At 31.5% G+C, this 20080-nt stretch overlaps 1 protein-coding gene across 3 annotated transcripts in view; it reads right to left on the bottom strand.

The window, feature by feature from the left end:
* LOC108989324 (ABC transporter A family member 1) overlaps nucleotides 1-10792 on the bottom strand; it is a 48027-nt gene extending 37235 nt beyond the window's left edge. The window contains exons 1-8 of one of the 3 annotated variants that reach the window (XM_018962880.2): nucleotides 10542-10792; nucleotides 9949-10028; nucleotides 9219-9387; nucleotides 8299-8381; nucleotides 7558-7774; nucleotides 5440-5666; nucleotides 5248-5308; nucleotides 4989-5075 (exon numbers count right to left, since the gene is read on the bottom strand). In XM_018962880.2, the coding sequence (XP_018818425.1) occupies nucleotides 4989-5075; nucleotides 5248-5308; nucleotides 5440-5666; nucleotides 7558-7774; nucleotides 8299-8381; nucleotides 9219-9387; nucleotides 9949-10028; nucleotides 10542-10628 (1011 nt within the window). In that variant the 5' untranslated portion in view covers nucleotides 10629-10792. Of the gene's footprint in view, nucleotides 1-4988; nucleotides 5076-5242; nucleotides 5309-5439; nucleotides 5667-7557; nucleotides 7775-8298; nucleotides 8382-9218; nucleotides 9388-9948; nucleotides 10029-10541 lie in introns of those variants that run through there. The other 2 variants (XM_018962879.2, XM_018962881.2) reach the window with 2 other exon arrangements.
* Between the last annotated feature and the right edge of the window lie 9288 nt (nucleotides 10793-20080).

Below are 20080 nucleotides of genomic sequence, written 5' to 3'. Positions count from 1 at the left end.
TTTCAAACATATCCAGTATTAAATTTGAAACAACCCAAAGAAAGCCCAAACCACATATAAGCTTATACTAAAAAATACTAGTCAATATTCTTGTATACTCCCAGTGTACTTAGGCTATGCCTATTCTTATTAATATAATCCTTAACTTACAAAAAAAAAATACTAGTCAATATTTTTTTTATATAGGTAAACATTAATATTATATTGAATAGGCATAGCCTAAGTACACAAGCGGGTATACAAGAGATAACACCTATTTAGGAAGAGGAGATAGAAATAAGAAAATCATGAAAATCGAGGCCGTTGAAATCTACAGCTTTGGCCCAAAAAAACATGGTTCTAATTAAAAGTAATCTAATCTCCTCCAATGAACGCTCCTTGTCTTCAAACGTCCTGTCATTTCTTTCCTGCCATATGCACCAAAAAATACATAGAGGAATCATCTTCCACATAGCTGAGATTTGTGGAATACCACCCAGATTCGTCCAACATGCCAGAAGTTCAACCACTGTTGCAGGCATAACCCAGGCTAGCTCTACACTTCTGAATACCTCGACCCATAGTGTTCTAGCGACCTCACAATGTAGTAGAAGATGGCCCACAGTCTCACCACATTGTTTGCACATACAGCACCAATCCACTACTATCACCCCGCATTTTCGTAAATTATCCATCGTCAAGATCTTTCCCAAAGACATTGTCCAAGCAAAGAATGACACCCTAGAACGTGTCTTATTTCTCCAAATTCTTCTCCATGGGAAGTGATTATTCTACAGTTGTGTGAGGGCCCTATAAAAAATGAATTGAAAAAGTACCTTTTCTGGCAGGTACCCACCACAAAGAGTCGGAAAAAATATGCAAAGTGGCCGACTTCCCAGTCTTGGGCAGCCCTAGTGAAGCTCACATTCCAATGTACTAGATCACATGCCATCTCCGTTAGGACCGCCACTGAAGCTTCTTTCTCAAGTGCAAGCAAGAACAATGTAGAGAATGAGTCCTTGAGGGCACTATCTCCACACCATATGTCATGCCAGAATTTAGTTCTTGAGACATCTCCCATCACAATTCTAGTGTGACGCGCAAACACGCCCCACCCTCTAGAGCCCCTGGAAATCATTATATTACAATTCTACTAGTCAATTGGAGCCCCTAGAAATCATTATATAAGGGCAAGAACAACTCCCTCTCAAGTAATGTCGAATCGCATTCAATACCTTCGTATACTCAAAAGGGAGTATTGCAATCTCTATCCTTTAAAGTCTCAACGTCCTCGCCAAGCCATTTTGTATACACTTCTAGTTGCAATTGACATCAATACCGTTTAAAATGATAGGGGAAAAAAAACTCAAGGCACATATGAGCTTATACATTTGAGTTTATACTCTAGAAGCCCAAGGCCAAGTCACATATGGGCTATATTCTTCAAACTTCTAGAATACTATGACTCCCAAAAGGATTCCGCCAACAACTCCACCACCTGTTAGGGCATAACCCACACGATCCCAAAAGTGCTAAATATCGAAGCACATAAATCCCTTGCCTACTCATAATGAAGCAAAAAATAATCAATGCTACCCCACTGCTTACACATATAACAGAACTCCAATAAGGCCCAGGGCCTTATCACCATAGGGAGCATTCACCACCTCATGAACCCAACTATCAAAGGTTCTTTCCATCTTCTATGCCAATTGAATCAAAGCTAAGACCATCCATCATAGACCTCACGGTGAACTGTTCAGGAAAAAAAAAATTATAAAACTACAAGATATGCTCACTAACTTGTCTTGTGTGAAGAGACTGCTACATTGATTTTTTTTCAAAATAAAGACAATTGTAAAAGTACAAGATATGTTTTTTTTTTATAAATAAAAATATTATATATATATATCAATAGGAGTAACCAAGAATACTAGACGTATAAAAGAAAAATACCTAGCCCATACAAGAAAGTTCATAATGACCCAAAAGCCCATAAAAACCTACCCAAAATACACCAAACCCGAATTGGAAAACTATCATTACACCTCCCCGACCCCATCCCCTAGATTTCTTAAAACTAATCCTCAACCCGAACATCACAAAGCCCTCCCTTTACCCTTCCCTCGACTTGAGCTACCTCCCTTAGCATTGTAGTTAATTGCCCATGAAAGATTCTTCAACTCCATGCTTTTCTTAAACTTAGATTTGGTTTCAAGCGCGTGACTTGCCTCGATTGCAGTGAGTAGTGTTTTAAATTGGTCTTCATATTCTCCTTGTTCTCCATATGAAAGTCCTAGGGTTTGTAGAAACCCGTTATCTTTATTCAGAATCCAATCCGATGTTGAACCAGCTATATCGTTGCTCAGAGGAAGAGAAACCAAAGGAACGACATTATCCCCAACCACAATACCTGACTGACATCTATATGGTTGTTGTCCCCTCCATCTGTTACCATTGCAGATTTCTCCCCTCCATCAACATTGTGTGTATTATCTCCACCCCTCGACGATCCTTGCTGTGTTGCTTCCTCAAGAGGGGAAGCACTGCCTTCTGTAGCACAGTTTGCATCTTCTAAAAGAGGCTCGACTATATCTTCCAAAATGCTCGAGACCTTGGAGGGACCCTCGTCTTCAACTACAAATGAACTCTGGAAAAAAGGACCAACTTCATCTGCAACTGGTACCTGAGACCCTACAGCTCCCTCAGAAGGCATAGTGACACTGGCATGAACAAAGATGTCAGCGTCCAATGACCCTATCGTTGACACACCATTTGCCTACAAACTTTCCGGCACACTTGGTAGCACACTTGTACCCATGACTAGGTCCAGCCCTTTATCCACTTTAATCATTAGATCTCTTACATAATTCATAACTCCCTTCAATTGGGATTTGTCATCCCACAAGACTCCCTCCAACTCTCCCAATATCACCTGAAGTCTTTTGTCTCCTACAAGTGCATTTCCATTTCTTTCTACCGCTGAGCTGATCTTGGCCTGACTACCTGCCAGTGACCTCAACACCGCTGTGTACGAAGCACATTTGATTAAGGAAGGTCTTCCCACTGTTTTTCCATCAACAAACTCCCTGCTTCTAGTAGTGGCTTAGGATTCAGTGACACTTAGAATGGACTACAGAAAACCTTTCCATCCAATGCCATTTGCGCCCTCCAGAATCACCAATAAACCTTTTCTCCTTCCATTTCAAAATTCAGAGAGCTGCAGAAAACTGCCCCTTGCATTAACATGATGATGAATGCTAAAAACTCCATTACCCATCCTTAGCTCTCTGAAGAAACCTTCATGACAGTTAAGTTCTAAACAATCCTCAATTCCCTTAGCCACCCACGAAGTTGTCGTCCCCCTAGATACATGAACTTAGCTATCCTTTTGCTACGTTCAGAAATACGAAAGATATTTCCTCCCTCTTTTGTAAAAACAAAAGCTTTGTATTCAACTTTCAACCACCTCTCTCCTTCCAACTAGGACGAAACCGCATCGTGCTTCGTCGTCATTGTCAAAACCCACTGCAAATATGTTCCCACTTCATCCTCTTAAGGTTAAAAAAAAAAAAAAAAAACCCACAAATCTAAAGGAGACCCTGAGTTAACGGAGAAAACTACCAGTAGCCGAAGGATGACCGACATCGGAGGCCCACAAAATGGTCGCCGGAGTCTGTCGAAGCAGCCTGTATCGGTGGCTAGTGGAAAGGCTCAAATCACAGTTTATTGGAGGAGGTAAAAGTACAAGATATGTTCACAAACTTTTGTTGTCCGAAGAGACAGCTATATTTTTTAAAAATAGGATGAGGCTTTATTAATATCTAAAGGCAAAACCCTAGTACATAGGAAGTTTACAAGAGATCCATCTAATTAGCAAGGGAAAAAGTGCTAGAAATTCATGGAAGAGATTGCTAAACTAATGACTAGAGAGAATCAGGTGTGTACACCCCAAGGAAGGCCTAAGTCATATCTGGGATCATACTCCAAAAGAACCAGTCAATGGTACAATTGGAGCCTATTGGAGTCATAAATAGCGAGAACTTCTCTATCTCACGCAATTAGAAATCTCATTCACCACCTATACTTACTATAGGATATCACAAAGTGTGTTGTTTCTACATTTCGAACTAGCCACAGTGAAAAGAAATTGATATTCGTGTCTCCCTCCTTTAGCCAAATAGCTCTTGATTTCTATCTCCAGCACATCTCCTCCAAGAGGAGAATCCTTTTTGACCCACTAGAAGCCTCAGATGTGCTCATTAATTCAGCTCAAATCAAATTTGTCCTCCTGCAAGAACATCAAATCTTTTGAATTCATCCTAAAAATATTGCTTTTGCTTCCCAATATGGCCAAACACCTCCTCATTTGTCCTCTTTCTTCTACACTTATCAAAAAAAATTTGAGGCTTAGTTTGCTAGCCATAACATAGTAGGGGAACCTTGAAAATTATAAGACCTCCACCATTGTTTCAATTTATCCACAAAACCCTCAAATCTTAGGCACACCTTCTCAAACTTGCAGCACCATTTCTCCAAACAACATCACCACAAACAAGCAATTAAGGAAAATGGTCTACGAGTAATCTAGGAAGCTCTTTTGGGAAACATTGGAACTGGGCTTCCCAACCGAGAAAGAGAACAAATTGTAGGATCGAAAGAAAGCTATAGCCAGCAGCGGATAATATTAAAATCGTCCCCCAAAAACCACCCTAGGTTCCACCAACTAATAAAGCCCACCAGTTCATCCCAAAGTAGTCTTCATCATCATCATTAGGACCATAAACACCTAGATTTTTTTTTTTTTATAGGTAAACGATTATAATATATTAATACGATAGGACCATAACCATAACCACCTCCGTTAGTAGGCAATTATAACAATTCGACTAATAAAGGTCGCACAACATATAATAATAAAAGAAACCCTTCACAGAACTCTTAGAAAAAAGCAAAGGTAGGCAATTATAATGATTCAGACAAGGGAAAAAAAAAAAGAATAATATTACCTGTAAAGCAGATGCAATAAACCAAGAAAGATGGTAAATCCCATCTTTTAAGCCCATCATGTGAAGACCTTCTTTTATTTTCTGTTCCTGAATATTAAAAATTTAAATAGGTTCACTTCAAGAGCTTGAGGGCAGATAACAGTTCACTTCATATCGAAAGTGTAAGAACAAGGAAAAACTCAGTATGAGCTAAATGCACAGACGGTTAGGTAAATCATAGGCTTTATGTCATTTACAGTAATTACAGTAATTACCAAACCTTCTCGAACACATAACAGCTGATCAGGCGAGAGGTTGGGTAGAGAAATCCCAAAAGATACCTGCCCATCCCAGTTGCAGGTCACCAAAAAATACAATTCATTACAAATCAAAGCTAAGTCACTATTTTTAATAAAAATAATACAAAAACAAAGGGCAATAACAAATACATAAAATTTCAAGAAGCACGTACAATACGCCCATGACATTCTTAATGATGGACTGGAACTCATCAGCGGTGTATTCGCGAGTTGGAAAGGGAGCTATTCGTATCTTTGAAGGGCTAAATTGCATCAACGGAAACATGAGAGAGGAGGCTGTGCCAGAGGATTGTCCTGATGTAAGTTCTATATTTTGAGAGGAGTTAGTTTCAGTTTGCTGAGCAGCAAATATTATGAATGCATCCATTACTTGTTGGATCTGCAGAAAGTATGAAACCACCAATTACAATTGTAACACATTTGCATAAAAATGGAGTTTGAGATCAAAGTATATGAGGTTTTAGCTGGAGTTTGAAAACTCACATAAAAAATAAATAGAAAAAAGGAACAGTTGAGGCAGGATTATGGAACAATTCATACATTAAGTCATAATGAAAGTGAGAAAATTGACCCAATCACGATGACTAAAAAGCGATAAAGCAAGATTCTGTGTGTGTTGCAACCTACATGATACTTTGAATTTGACATCACAACATAAGATTGAAGCAGGATTGTGTTGTCACATACAAGGTTAGAAAACATTCTACTTTGAATGAATTGTGAGTGCACAAGCTGTGCGCCCACAAGGTTAGAAGACATCATACTTTCGAATTTGATGACATCACACTTTGATTTTCCATCAAATCCTATGGATCTCAAAGGGAAACAAACAAAAAACTCTATTTGATGTAGATGAAGGAACCCTCAACTAGAACCTAGTTGCCACAAAAGCTAATTTCATCATTAAAACAAGTCATCAGTTCAGCAAAATTATGTCTTTCCTTCCATGTATGAAAACTTAAAAGGGTACAACACGAATAATTATTGATATTAGTCATTAAGGTAGGTCCAGCAGTATAATATTACTCAACAAAATGGATATAGAAAGAAATAAGATTTTTTTACGAGTAAAATAGAAAAAAAAAAAAAAAAAAAACACACAAAAATCTTATGATGGTACCAGTAGAGTTATGCAGTGAAATTTCATTTTTCCTAACCAGCAAATCCTGCTTCAGTTACTGTAAGTATTATGATGGACTGAAATTGCAGAATAACTAGTTCTCCTGACTAGATGTGTTTTAAAATATTTAGAGACAAGAAAGATCAAGGATTAACGGTATTTACTTCAAAAATTATCCATGCTCGTCAAGCTCTTAGGTGGTAACATCAAACAGAAGTCATGACATTATCATTACATTTGAGACCCTGCTGGCACACCTGACTTCATCATTTGTTGGTGTACTACCATGTCAGCACTCTTATTATGTATCTATACCTAATCACAAAATCATCAAACATATATGTTGCTACTCACTTCGTACTCAGCAACAATAGTATCAGCCACATACCCATGTTCTCAAATGCTACTACACCAACGTTCATTTGGAGAAAGCAACAGTCATAACCTAGTTACATAAGCAGTATACAACTGGGCACTTACAAAGAGAAAAAACAAGAGAGGAAAACTAAGAAAAGGAAATCTAATATTTCTGATGACAGCACCAGATTTACTCTTTTTTTATAGGAAACCCATGAACTAATACAGGTTGAATGGTGTCACCCTCCACCCTTGGATCCTGGTATACTATCAAGGAACTGCAACAATAAACTTTTACATCATCTAGATTCAGGGAAGTTACTAGTTATTGACGAGATCATGTAATTCAAGAAAAGAACATCTATCATGTTTCCTAGTAGGATAAAATATTTCCCCGTAAATCCCCACATCTGTTCTCTCTTCTTTAGAAGATAAGCAACAGCCGAGAAAGAATACCGGCAAAAGAGGCACAACAGATCATTCTAATTGTCATTAGGATGTCCTAATAATCAAAATCACCTACAATCTGCCAATTGAAACTTAAAAAGCAAAAAAAATATATATATAAATAAAATTAATAAAGAACTTAAAAGGCAAAAATTTATAAGTGAATGATGCATTCGTAGACCTTAACTTGCATAAATGATTGAGAAATACCAAAGAAATGCAGAATTTGTACTTGGGCAACGCCTATTTACTTGTTTCAATAAAATTTTATTTTACCTATCAAAAAAAAAAAAGAAAGGCAGAATTAAAGGAAAAAAGTAGGGAAGAGGTAATAGGGGAACCGTACAGTCAAAAATCCACTGAAGCTATACTGCATTGTTGGTACAGTACTAACACCCAGTGCCAAGTCATTGAGATAAGGACCATTTGTGTCCATTATGGTGTTTACATCAGGGAATCCCGAGAAAGCCCAAGTGTGGTTGAGGCGGATGCTGTAATCAAATATTAAAGGACCTTGATCATGAAACACTACTGCACCTTTGATCTTCGGATTTGAACAATTCCTAATCAAAGAGATGAATTAAATTTATCAGTAAAAGGCCAAAAATATTGAGCCTCCAAAGGCAATAAACCAGATGGAACATATACAAAGCCATTAATGAAAAACACTGCAACAGCAGATCTAAAAAGAACAAGCAATTCCAAGTGACAAGACTAAGTCATATAACTATCATAATTGCTTTCAAGAAACCAGCCAGATTGTATGCAAAAACAATCTTACAATGCAAGATAAGCAGAGGACGAGACCAACATCATCTGTATCCACCATGGGGTACTTAAACAGTTAAACATTTGCCATATTTCAGAAATTAAACTCATGTTAAACTCAAATCCTTTAAAATGATCTGATATTCTAATTCCTAACTAAACATAATGAAAAAAAAAGGTTATGTTTTCCCATTTCAAAAAAAAAAAAAAATACTATCTAACAGTTACACTGCAGCACATAATTATTTCAAAAAAAAAAAAAAAACTCCGTTCTCATCACATTGCCTGAATATCATTGCAGTTACATGGGATGACTTACTTGACTTGATTGAAGGTACCATAGAGATTTGAGCGCACATAGGTTTCCAGGTCTAGCTCATCTTTGTAAACTTTAGTGACTTGCTGTAAACATGAATTCAATTCAATTAGCTTGAGTCATGAGATACTTATCAAGGAACTAAGTGAAGATGATACAAAAAAATTGTTCCACTTGGCTCATGATACAAGAAGATCTCAATGACCAGAGTTCTCGCTTGCCATGGACTTGTCAGCACAGCGGAGGAAGGTGTTGTTAGGTTTGGGTGGGGACAAAGAGAGAGGATGCGGAGCCATTGTCTTATTTAGGAACACAATAAAAAGAAACCCATGTGGCACAAGAAGAATCACTCATATCCCTCGTGTCCCCTTGGGTCCACTATTATTGAATATGAAATGATAAAGTTGACGAGGGTCACAGGAGGAAATCAAAAGGCAATAGTAGATACATCTGTTCTACGCAATAAGTTGCTCATATGAAAGACTAGGTTTTAACATATTACTAACTTTTACTTTTTCTATTTGGAGAAGTACCTTTTATATTGAACTGACAATGTATTAAATGTTGTTCTCGTGTGCCATATTACATGGCGCAGAGTTATTCTAATAAGTATTCAGCTAATCTCTTAATTGAATGGCTACAAAAAATTAACACCATAAAATAACTTCCATGCTGGGAAAATAGGAATTGAAAGCATAGATAGGTGAGATAATCATGAAAGCATGTCCTAAATGAAAATTATATGCATATAAAAGGTAAAATATGAAAAAAATAGTAATTAATGATAATGCAAGCATGAGTTTCAACCAAATACTGTTTAAAAGAGATATAAGTCTTATACAAATCATCAAGGACTAGGGGGAGTAGCAATGATACACACGTGCAAGCTTGTGCACACATACTCCTAATGGAAAAGTGGGTACCTTCAACAAGGGAAACTTCATTGACATTAAGTTAATCATTGTCTCTGTCTCTTCTGTATCTGGTGCAAAGGCCAAATACTCTCCTTTTGCCAGCAACAATTCTAAAATTTGTTGGAAACTTGGGGACATACCTTTGCCCACTTCCACAAACATTTCTTTCTGTATATACCTGGTCCAGTTCCATAAAACCAAGGCATCATTACTTCTCATAAAATCATAACTGACAAACCCAATATTAAGCCAAAGACGTTATAACAACGAAAACATTACTTCCTTTTCCTTTCCTTTCACAAAATTAGAATCAAATAATATGTTGCTAGGCACAGCTGTTACAATGCTGATATTAAGAAAATGTTAACGTAATTTTGAGATGCGTGTAAAAAGTAATTTCATTTTTCGGGTTTTTGTGGAAGTGGATAGATGAAAACTATGTTGGGGAGATGAAATATTATGGGGTTCCAAACATGTTTGCATTTTATGTTTGAAGAAAAATGGAAGTTTTTTTGTTGACAAGCATGATCTAAAATTTTCATGTCCAAAATCATAGTTGCCTTGCCCAAGACCCGCATTAACAGGGGGCAACATCTCTTTTTCTCGACCTTTAAATGAAATTGATTACCAAGTAGAATTTTATTTTGTTTTGACTGTTTCTAGTTTATTCAGTAATCAAACAGAAGGTACCACTGACACACATTGATGGGCAAGATAAGCAGGGTTTATGAATACTCACGGCCGTGCTGGGTGAATTTGTGTATCAACTCGCGTCCGTATTGCTATTAACAACAACATCACAACTGTAGGAAGTAATATCTGCCAGAAAATTTAAATAAACATTTTGAATTATTTAGGTATTATTGATCCTTGTCGCAAAAGTTCCAAACGCAAAAACACATACAATAGCTCCTAAAAAATGCCACATTATAGCAAACAAAAAAATAATAATAATAATAATAATATTCATATAGACAACTAAAAATGTTTTTGAAGAAAAGAACAACCTCGGCTGCAAAGACTCAAAAATTTATTCTCACTAAAACAAGATGATCATCCAAGAAAATTAAGAAGAAACAAATACAAAAGTAATCGGAATTCATCATACAATCGAATCTTAAACTCAAAAAAATAAAATTAAAACACAAAAACACACACACAAAACAACAAATTCTTAATTACCAAGTGATCAAGCATCAGTCAAACACGCCACAAGAAGAACAAAAGTTAAATATTAAAAACAACTAAGATTAATAGAGCAGAAACTCGAAGCCACATATATATACATATATATATATATGGAGAGAGAGAGAGAGAGAGAGTGATAGTGACCTCGGCAAGGGTAGCGAAAGGGTGACGAGTTTTGAGGAGCCAGTTCTTGCGAAGCATGGCCTTCAACTGTCTCCGCCTGGTTCCCATCTCCAGAAAACCCTAGAGAGAGAAACAGTTGCAAGCACAAACACAAGAACGCATACACGGAAAGAGAGAGAGAAAGAGAGGGGTAGGTGGTTGTAAAGGAAAGGGTAGAGGAAAGGAGGAGGAGGTGGCAACCAGTCCAAAAGACAATTCACTGCTTTGGTTGGAAGCTTGAAGGAGAAGCAGTTAGCTCCATTAAAAAAAGATTCCCCCCTATTTCCCATTTATTTTATTATTATTATTTTTTATTTACTCTGCTCCAACGAGCAGAAAAATTATTTAAAGATTCTGTTAAGTTTATCGGAGACGATTTATTAAACGAGAGAAAAGATTATGGTGTTTAATTGAATTGAGTTTAAGTAATAAAATATTATTTTTTAATATTATTATTATTATTTAAAAATTTAAATTATTTATTATATTTTATATTAAAATTTAAATATTTTATAATAATAATTAAAAATAAGTTGAGATGAATATGGATACAAACGTAGCTACTAGCCATAGGTGGATCAAGCAGAACGTGTCCGGCGGGGCGGCTGCACGTCGCCATCACTTTTGTCTTCAAACAATATTTGGCGAGCGACGCTACGCTTGTACTTTGAGATCATTTAAGATAATTTTTAAATAGTAATATAATTTTATTAAAATGTATTTAAATATAAATAGTTTGAACTATATTTAAATATATAAAATATATTTTGATTAGTTTAAATTTTTTATAAAATTTTGAAAAATAGAAAATTTTATTAATAATCTATTGGAGATAGATTAAAGTGAGTTTGTGTTCCAAAAACCTAAATTTTGAGTAATGTTTGAAGTTTTAATATTTATTAAACAATATATACTCTTTTAAAAAAATTAAAATTTACATGAAATAAATTTTTTTTTTATATTGATCCCAGATTTTTCTTACTTTTTTTAAATATATATGCTGAGTTTGCACATTTTATAAATGTATAAGTTATGTTAAATTTTTTATTAAAATTAGATTATATACGTTTACTTAAACAAATCTTAATTTAACAAAAAGTTCACTAAAAAAATTAACTAAGAAAAAAATAATTGATACATCAATATATCAAATCAATTTTATAAAAACCTTGGATAAACGAATAATTGTGATTTTATATTTAAATATGAAGTAAATAAAAATAGGACTAAACCCATTTTTTCTTTTTTAAACTTTCCGTGATCATTTGGCTTGTTTGGATACATAAACCGTCTGACATTTATTCGTTATAATTTTTTTAAATTTTTATATAAAATATAATAAATAATTTAATTTTTTTAAATTTTAAAATAATATTAATATTAAAAAATAATATTTTAATAATATTTTATTCAATTCATCTAAAACCATCTCATTTTATATTATTTCATCTCATTATTCAAACTAGGGCTGCAAACGGGCCGGTCCGGTCCGGTCCGGCGATGGACCGAAAATTTTCGGTCCAGTATTTTTCCGGACCGGACCGGACCGAACACCCAAAGGGACCGGACCAGACCGATAGCTTTCGGTCTGGTCCGGTCCGATCCGGTCCAGTCGGTCCGCCCTCTTTTTTTTTCTTTTTTTAAGAATTAATAAAAAAATTTATTTAAAATACTAAATTAAACTAAGTGACTTATTAATGTGGATTATGTAACAAACTCAATAAAAAAATATTTTATATGGTCAATGATAATAAATTAGATGAAAATTATATTATTAATTTATATAATTACTATATAATTAACTAATTGATATTATATATTTATTAATTCATAGAATATTAACAAGTGTTAATAATATATTTAAAATTTTATATTGTTAATAGTGATAGGTTAAATGAAGATATATATAAAATATTGTTAATTTATAGAATATTAATAAGTATTAATAATATATTTAAAAATTTATATTGTTAATTGTACAATTATTATATATAAAATATATATAAATTTTTTTTTTTTTAATTTTTCATTCGGTCCGGTCCGGTCCGAAAAAACTTTAGACCGTGGATCGGACCGAATGATTTCGGTCCTCTAAAATATGGACCGGACCGGACCGGTCTAAGTCTCGGTCCGGTCCGGTCCGGTCCGGACCGAAACGGTCGGTCCGTTCGGTACGACCGGACTGTTAATCACCCCTAATTCAAACGAGCCCTAATATGTGATGTTTTGATTTCACTTGTTTATTTTTTAATTTTTAAATTATACTCATCATTCATTGTACCACACACTAATATGTAATTTATTCTTTTTATTATTTTATTTAAACACATATATTAATGTATAAATATATATATTAAATAGAATGATAAAAATAAATAAATCACATATACGTTAATATGTAGCGTAGATATAATGAGTACCATTTTACTTTTTTCAACCGCTGACCATTCTTTTACAATTTTTCCATAAATAATAGCATTCACGAAGGACTTATGAGTCGATTTTTTTTAAAGTCGACAGATTTGATCATGGGATGAGGAATTTTTTGTATACGACGTCATCTAATACTCTTAAAGAAATTCAAGGCTAAGTCGTAATTTATTTTTATAATTATTTTCATTTTATTTCATCTTATCTCATATAATTATTATAATTTTCTTATATTTTTTATAAAAATAAAAATAAACAATTCTTTTTTTAAAATTTTAAAACAAAAATAATATTAAAAATATATATTTTAATAATATTTTATTCAATTTTTAACTTTTATTTCAACTCATCTTATATCGTCTCATATGTAAAAACAAACGAGGCCTAATAATTTAATTATTATTAGATCCATCTAATTTTTCTTTGAAAATATCTAGAACACATCGACCCGGAAAATTAAAGAATATGAAATAATTTGGATTTAATTTAATTCAACTTGAGTTGATTTTAATTTAATGGACCATCTAATTAAGTTTCTTCTCTTTTTTTTTTTAATACATAAGGAGAAAGATTCGATTATTAGTTCTCTTAATAAGAAATCAATATATTGCTAATTGATCTAAAAGATATTGGCAATTAAGTTCCTCCTTCAATGAAAAACAATAACTTCATGTTTCATTTCACACATGATCTCTAATTATCGGCTATAAAGCGAAACATATTAAAGTGAGTTAAAATAACGAATTGTAGCATTTCTTGATAAGAAAATGCGAAGGAATTGGTCGTTGACGATCAGTTTGGTTGCATTCGAAGAGTTTCAACTTTCAACCACCATTCAATACAGAGAATAAAGAGTAGTACTGATGAAAATATTATTGACAAAGCCACGATGTTGTCAAGGAATTTTATATATTATAAGCAGGTTTTTATAAAATTATATACCATTTATTTTAAAAGTTTAAACTGGAAAAAATATTTATATTTAATTATTTGTATTTAATTATTAATAATTTTAAAATAAAATAATGAAAATAATTACGGTGCGAGCGATTGGAATAATGTAAGAGACAGTTGAAAATGTGTTCATGAAAGAGTTATTGAAAATCTCAATATTCTCATTCAGATTTTATTATTTGTCTTCCATTGTCATTTTGCTGTTTTTTTTTTTTCTTTCAATTATCACTAGTTTTATTCCTTTTGTCTCTCAATTCTATCACTTTCCTTGATTAATATCACTTTATTTTCCATTATTTTATTCTTTCTTCTATCACTTTCATATTTCCCACTAATTTTAAAGTTGTCGGCACATGATTATCTTTCGTCATATTATTTTTTAATAATGCATTAATGTTGCTTGATAATTATTATCACAATAGTGTTTTTTATTTAATAATGATGATAAATATATAATATTTTTTCTTATTTTAAATATGCTATAATAAAAGAAATAATTTCTGTTCAGATGTTACTGTTTTAATTTGTGACTAAAGATTGACATTTGAACCCATCCAAAAGATTTATCTTATGAAAAATGCTTTGGGTCTTAAATTTGAAATTTAAAAAATGTGTAGAATGAGATTTTTTTTTTTTATCGAATGATTAAAAAAATATTTTTTAATAATATTATAAATTTTTTATTTTTTAAAAAAATATTTATAATAATTAAAAAATTATATATATAAAAAAATTATTATTCTCGAAACATATTTTAGATACCGAATTCGGGACTGCAGCAATACTCTTATCTTATTTCTGGTGTCTAGCGAAACAGTGAGGTTAAAAATAGGCTAAAAAAAAAAAAAAACACACAGGACCTAACTTTTTAGGATCATGCTGCAGCCCCGCTGGGGCTCCCGCTGGGCTGTAGTATATATTATATGTGTTTTTTTTAAGTTATTTTTTATATGATTTTTTTTAATATTTTTTAATATTTTTTAAAAAATAAAATAAATTTAGAATATCATTAAAAATATTTTCTTAATCAAGAAGTAAAAAATATTTATTATTAAAAAATACGTCCTTAATCACGAAGTAAAATAAAAAATTATAAAAAAATATTTTATATTTTACTTCGTGATTAAGTAAATATTATTTAATAATATTATAAATTTTTTTATTTTTTAAAAATATTTAAAATTATTAAAAATATCTATATAAAAAAAAATTAAAAAATACACCTAATAAAATATACTGGAACCCCAGCGGGAGCTCTCAGCGGGAGCCCCCAGCGGGAGCTCCAGCATTTTCCTACTTTTTATGGACGCAAATATCTTGGGGTTGCTTGCACGAAAACGGAAGCAATTATAGGGAAACGAGATATTTGCGAGTCTTTCTGTTTCGCGAAGCCGATAATTCGTCCCGCGCAAATTAATGGATCTCCACACGTGTGAATCTGTAAAGATTGTCGTGTCAGCTCCAGGCTATGCATATCCCACTTGTCACTGCCATCATTTCTCCCTCATTTTAAAGTCCTCGGGAAAAGAGGGTAGAGTATATTAGAGTATTGACATTAATTTTATTAAAGTTATTTTTAAAATTTAATAAAAAATATATGATTTTTATAAATTTAAAATTTTTTTAATCATAATTTTATATTGAATTAGTTATTAAATTTATTAAAATAATAATATAATATTATTTTTTAAATAAAAATATTTTTATTTTTTTTATATTTTATAATTATATTAATCATATATTGATTAATAATTTAATTTAATTCTTATATTATTATTACAATACAGTTAGAGATTAAACGTGAATAGAAAAGATTTTTAGAGATTAAAAATGAATAAAAAATATATTTAATGAATGAATAGTAGATTTTTAAATTTGAAGAAAATTATAAATTTACTGTAACTCAAAATTTTATATTTATCTATTTAATTAATTCAATGTAACCTTATTTTAATGAAATTCATAAAATTTTATATTTGACTAGATTTTTGATGAAGCTAATGTCAATACTCTTATATGAGAAATGCTTATTCAACCGATGGTTTATCGATGTTTGACCGATGATTTTTTTTTAATTAGTAATTAAGAAAGTAAATATTATTTAATTTATATATTTTTTTATAAAAAAAAAGTATTTAAAAATGTAAAAAAATACTTGAAATAAATGAAAAAAAAAAACTCTAAAAATACACTACATCGGTTGACTATCGGTTGGGACTATCGGTTCCAGTGGCACTATCATATTATATTGTTTAAGATTTTTAAATATTAAAAAAGTATTAAAAAATACATATAAAAAAATAAAAATAAAAAATAGGCTACAAACCAAGGCATCTGCGAAGATACCTTTTTTTTTTAAAATATTTAATTTTTTAATTTCCGGTGTTTAAAAGGCGACTTTGCTTCTTCCGGCACGCGATCATGACGTGAATTTTGTCTTTTGTCCAGGATAAATGGTAGTATCTAGGTCTCGTTTATTTTGAGAAAATATTTTATTTTATTTAATTATTATAATATTTTTAATTTTTAATGTAAAATAAAATAAATAATTTAATTTTTTTAAATTTTAAAATAAAAATAATATTAAAAAATATACTCTAATAATATTTTATTTAACTTTTTAATTTTAATCTCATCTCATCTCATTTTCAAAAATAAACGAAGCCTTAATTACTTGATTACCGAGTTTATTTGTCTGAAAAATAAAATATAAAACAACCACAAATTGCTTGTTAAATGGAGGAGATGAAAGTTAAAAAAATAAAAAATAAAGATTAAAAAAAAATTAAAACTTCAATAAAGTATTTAATCACATGATTATTAAAGATTAAAATATGATCATTCACTAAATTCTATAAAGACGATATAAGTTAAATAGTAAAGGATCTTAATAATCTTTTGATAAAACAGGATTTTTATTAAATTCTACAAATGAGCTACACGTTAAATGATCAAGAATTTTAAATACATCTTAATAAAATATGACTTAACGGATTTAAGAGAAAAACAATAAAAGTTAACAGAAAAAATAATAAAAATTACTATTCACAGTTAGATAGCTACTTATTATAATAGAGTAGTAGATATATAAATTTTAAATATATTTAAGAAAAATTTATAAAAATTTATTTTTTCACATGTCAGTTATTGATACGTTAAAAATTATAAATATGAAATTTAAATTTTAAATTTAAAAAAAATAATAAAATAAATCTTATAAATAAAACTGTAAGTATATATAATACTACTCATATTATATATGTATATATATATGTGTGTATGTATGTATGTATCCCCTCCTGGCGATGAAAATTAAGAGCATTTGATTTTGTATAATCCGAGGATGACTTTTTTTTTTTTTCTCACCAAAATAAATGGGCCGGTAGAGTTTTTATGCAGAGGATATATAAATTAATATGGAGATTCTGTGGCTTAATTTCCAAATAGATAACAATGCTTGATTTTGTTGCCTTCTAATCAATCCCTTATTTAAAAGAGTATGTTCCCCCACAATAAAACATGCATCATCATGTGTGCGTACGTGCGTAGCTTCGATCGGAGAACATGCAGTACCGTTCAAAAATAGGTGGCTGATTTTGGCGTGCATGATGATCAATTGGTATACAATCTTGCACACTTCGATCACAAGTACTGCTGCTGCTGCTACACGAAAAATAAAAAAATAAAAGAACGAAGAAGATTAAGAAGAAGACTAATCATCTGATGATCATGAAGATGATAAAAAAACTCGAACTGCGATAACAGTACTTCATCCGCCAGCTCTTATCTAATTATATGCTTTAATCAGATTTAAACGAGAGAGAGAGAGAGAGTGTATTACAAGCAGAATATACGAACTATTAATTAATACCATCTAATAAATATATATATATATATATGTCAATAAAAAACTGATTCGGAATTATTATCTCGCATGCACTTTTGATCTCCAATTAATCTCATCAATGACGACTAATTACCATGATAATTAACTAATATTTTCATTCCATATATATATATATATATATATATATATATAACTTAGATATCTACATGTTTAGATGAGGGGGAGAAGAATTAACTGGTAAAAATAAATTAGGGAGGGCAGACGTAGGGGCCGTGATTTATCACCTCCAGCTCGAACCACCTTTAAGAACCACGACTTCCAGTGGCATCACCTTTTTCAAATACAAAAACGCACAGAGATTGAAGATCGATCGAGTACTGCTGCCGTATTCGATCCCTTTCTTCTTCTTCTTCTTCTTCTTGGTTTTTTTTCCCCCCCTGTATTTAGCAGTTTGATCAGTACGTACGTACTTGTTGATAGAGGGTTATATATAGCTGTTCAGTACAGCTTCTGAAATATGAAGTGGTTGGAGGGAAAACGGGTGTCATATATGTTGCGCAATGCAAGAATCCTAGCTAACTTAAGGTTTAAAAAGAAGAAAAAAAAAATTATAATAGATGAAAGGTAAGTAAACGTTGCATTATTAAGAAGCTACGAACGACGGGAGGAGGGGGGTTTTTTTTTTTTAAATAGTTGCGAATAATGTATAGTGAAAAAATAATAATAAAATCTGAAAATATCTAAAATATTCTTGATACCCAAAGGCACAACCACAATCTGATCACGATCACGACATGCAATGCAATTTGAGGAAATTAAAGGTACAACATGATGAGGCCGTGTTGTCCTTATCTCCTCAGCATTTACTAACTCGAAAACCAAAAACCTACCTATATTAACTAACAGTGTCTGTTCTACGTGAAGAATGGAGAAATTATTAAAGGCCCCCGCCCAGGCCCCATCTATTATTATGTCAATTATTCTCGCGAATCTTAAAGTGTGTATATATATATATAGATATAAAAAATAAATAAAATGAAATTCAAGTAGATAAAGTTAATGAAAAATGTAAGGTCTTTAACTTCTAATTAATTAAAACTTCACATGGTTGAGGACGCATAATTTGTTTGGTTTGGTTGGTTTCCTTTTATTTTTGGTCCGATAGCTAAAGGTATATACGTACGTAGGCGTTTGTATGTAATGTCTAAAGGTGGTCTTGATTTTGGTTGAAAGGAGGAAGTTTCGTAGTGGGCCCAGGCCTCTATCCCATCATAGGACTGCTCTGGCTGTGATCTCGACAGTTAGATAGGCTTGATCCACTAGAGGGTTTGATACTCTCCAACCAAAGCACTTTTCGTGGGACCCACACTGATAATTATCACTTCTTAAAAAATAATTAATAATAATTACAAAACAAAAGGAGAGAGAGAATAATCTCAGCATCATTCTCTGTGAATTATGGAAAGCCGTGAATGATGTTGGTACAAAGTCTTATCCTAAAAATGTTGGTAATGTGTGATTCTTTTCCGATCAAGTTATATTATTAACTCATGATAAAAAAAATTAAAAAAATAAATTTTTTTTAAGGTATACATCCAAAGAAAAATAAGCTCTACCATTTTAGAAAGTTTCGTATATACTTTTTAAGAGCATTGATATTGATTTTATTAAAAGTCTAATTAAATATAAAATATGATGAATTTAATTAAAATAGAGCTACATTAGATTAGTCAAATAGATAAGTATGAAGTTTTAAGTTAAAGTAAATAGATGAGTTTTTTCAAATTTGAAGGATTACTATTCACCCATCAAATTTATTTTTTATTCACTTTTTATATCTAAAGGTTTTTTTTATTTACGTTTAATCTCCAATCGTCTTGTAATAATAATGTAATAATTAAATTAAATTATTAATTAATATATGATTAGTATAATTGTAAAATATGAAACAAATATATTTTTATTAAAAAAATAATATTATATTATTATTTTGATGAATTCAATGTGAGATTATGGCTATGGAGGTCTTAGATTTATAGAAATAATATATATTTTATCAAATTTTAGAGATAACTTTGATAAAACTAATGTCAATACTCTTAAAAAATAGATATATTTAAGATTTATATAAAAAATTATTATTTTAATTTTAGACTCTACTTTTTTTAGAATGTACAGACTTTATATATCCTATAACTCTCTAACTATAAGGATGGAAATTGACTATTGTGCAAGTAAGTGTGCGCATCTTTTCTTTTATTTTTTTTCACACAATGGCTCTTGAACTGAT

The sequence above is a fragment of the Juglans regia genome, chromosome 3 (genome assembly GCF_001411555.2).
Source record: "Juglans regia cultivar Chandler chromosome 3, Walnut 2.0, whole genome shotgun sequence".
In the NCBI taxonomy this organism is placed as follows: domain Eukaryota; kingdom Viridiplantae; phylum Streptophyta; class Magnoliopsida; order Fagales; family Juglandaceae; genus Juglans; species Juglans regia.
The sequence above is the reverse complement of the archived record's forward strand: the minus strand, read 5'-3'. Positions and strand labels throughout refer to the sequence as shown.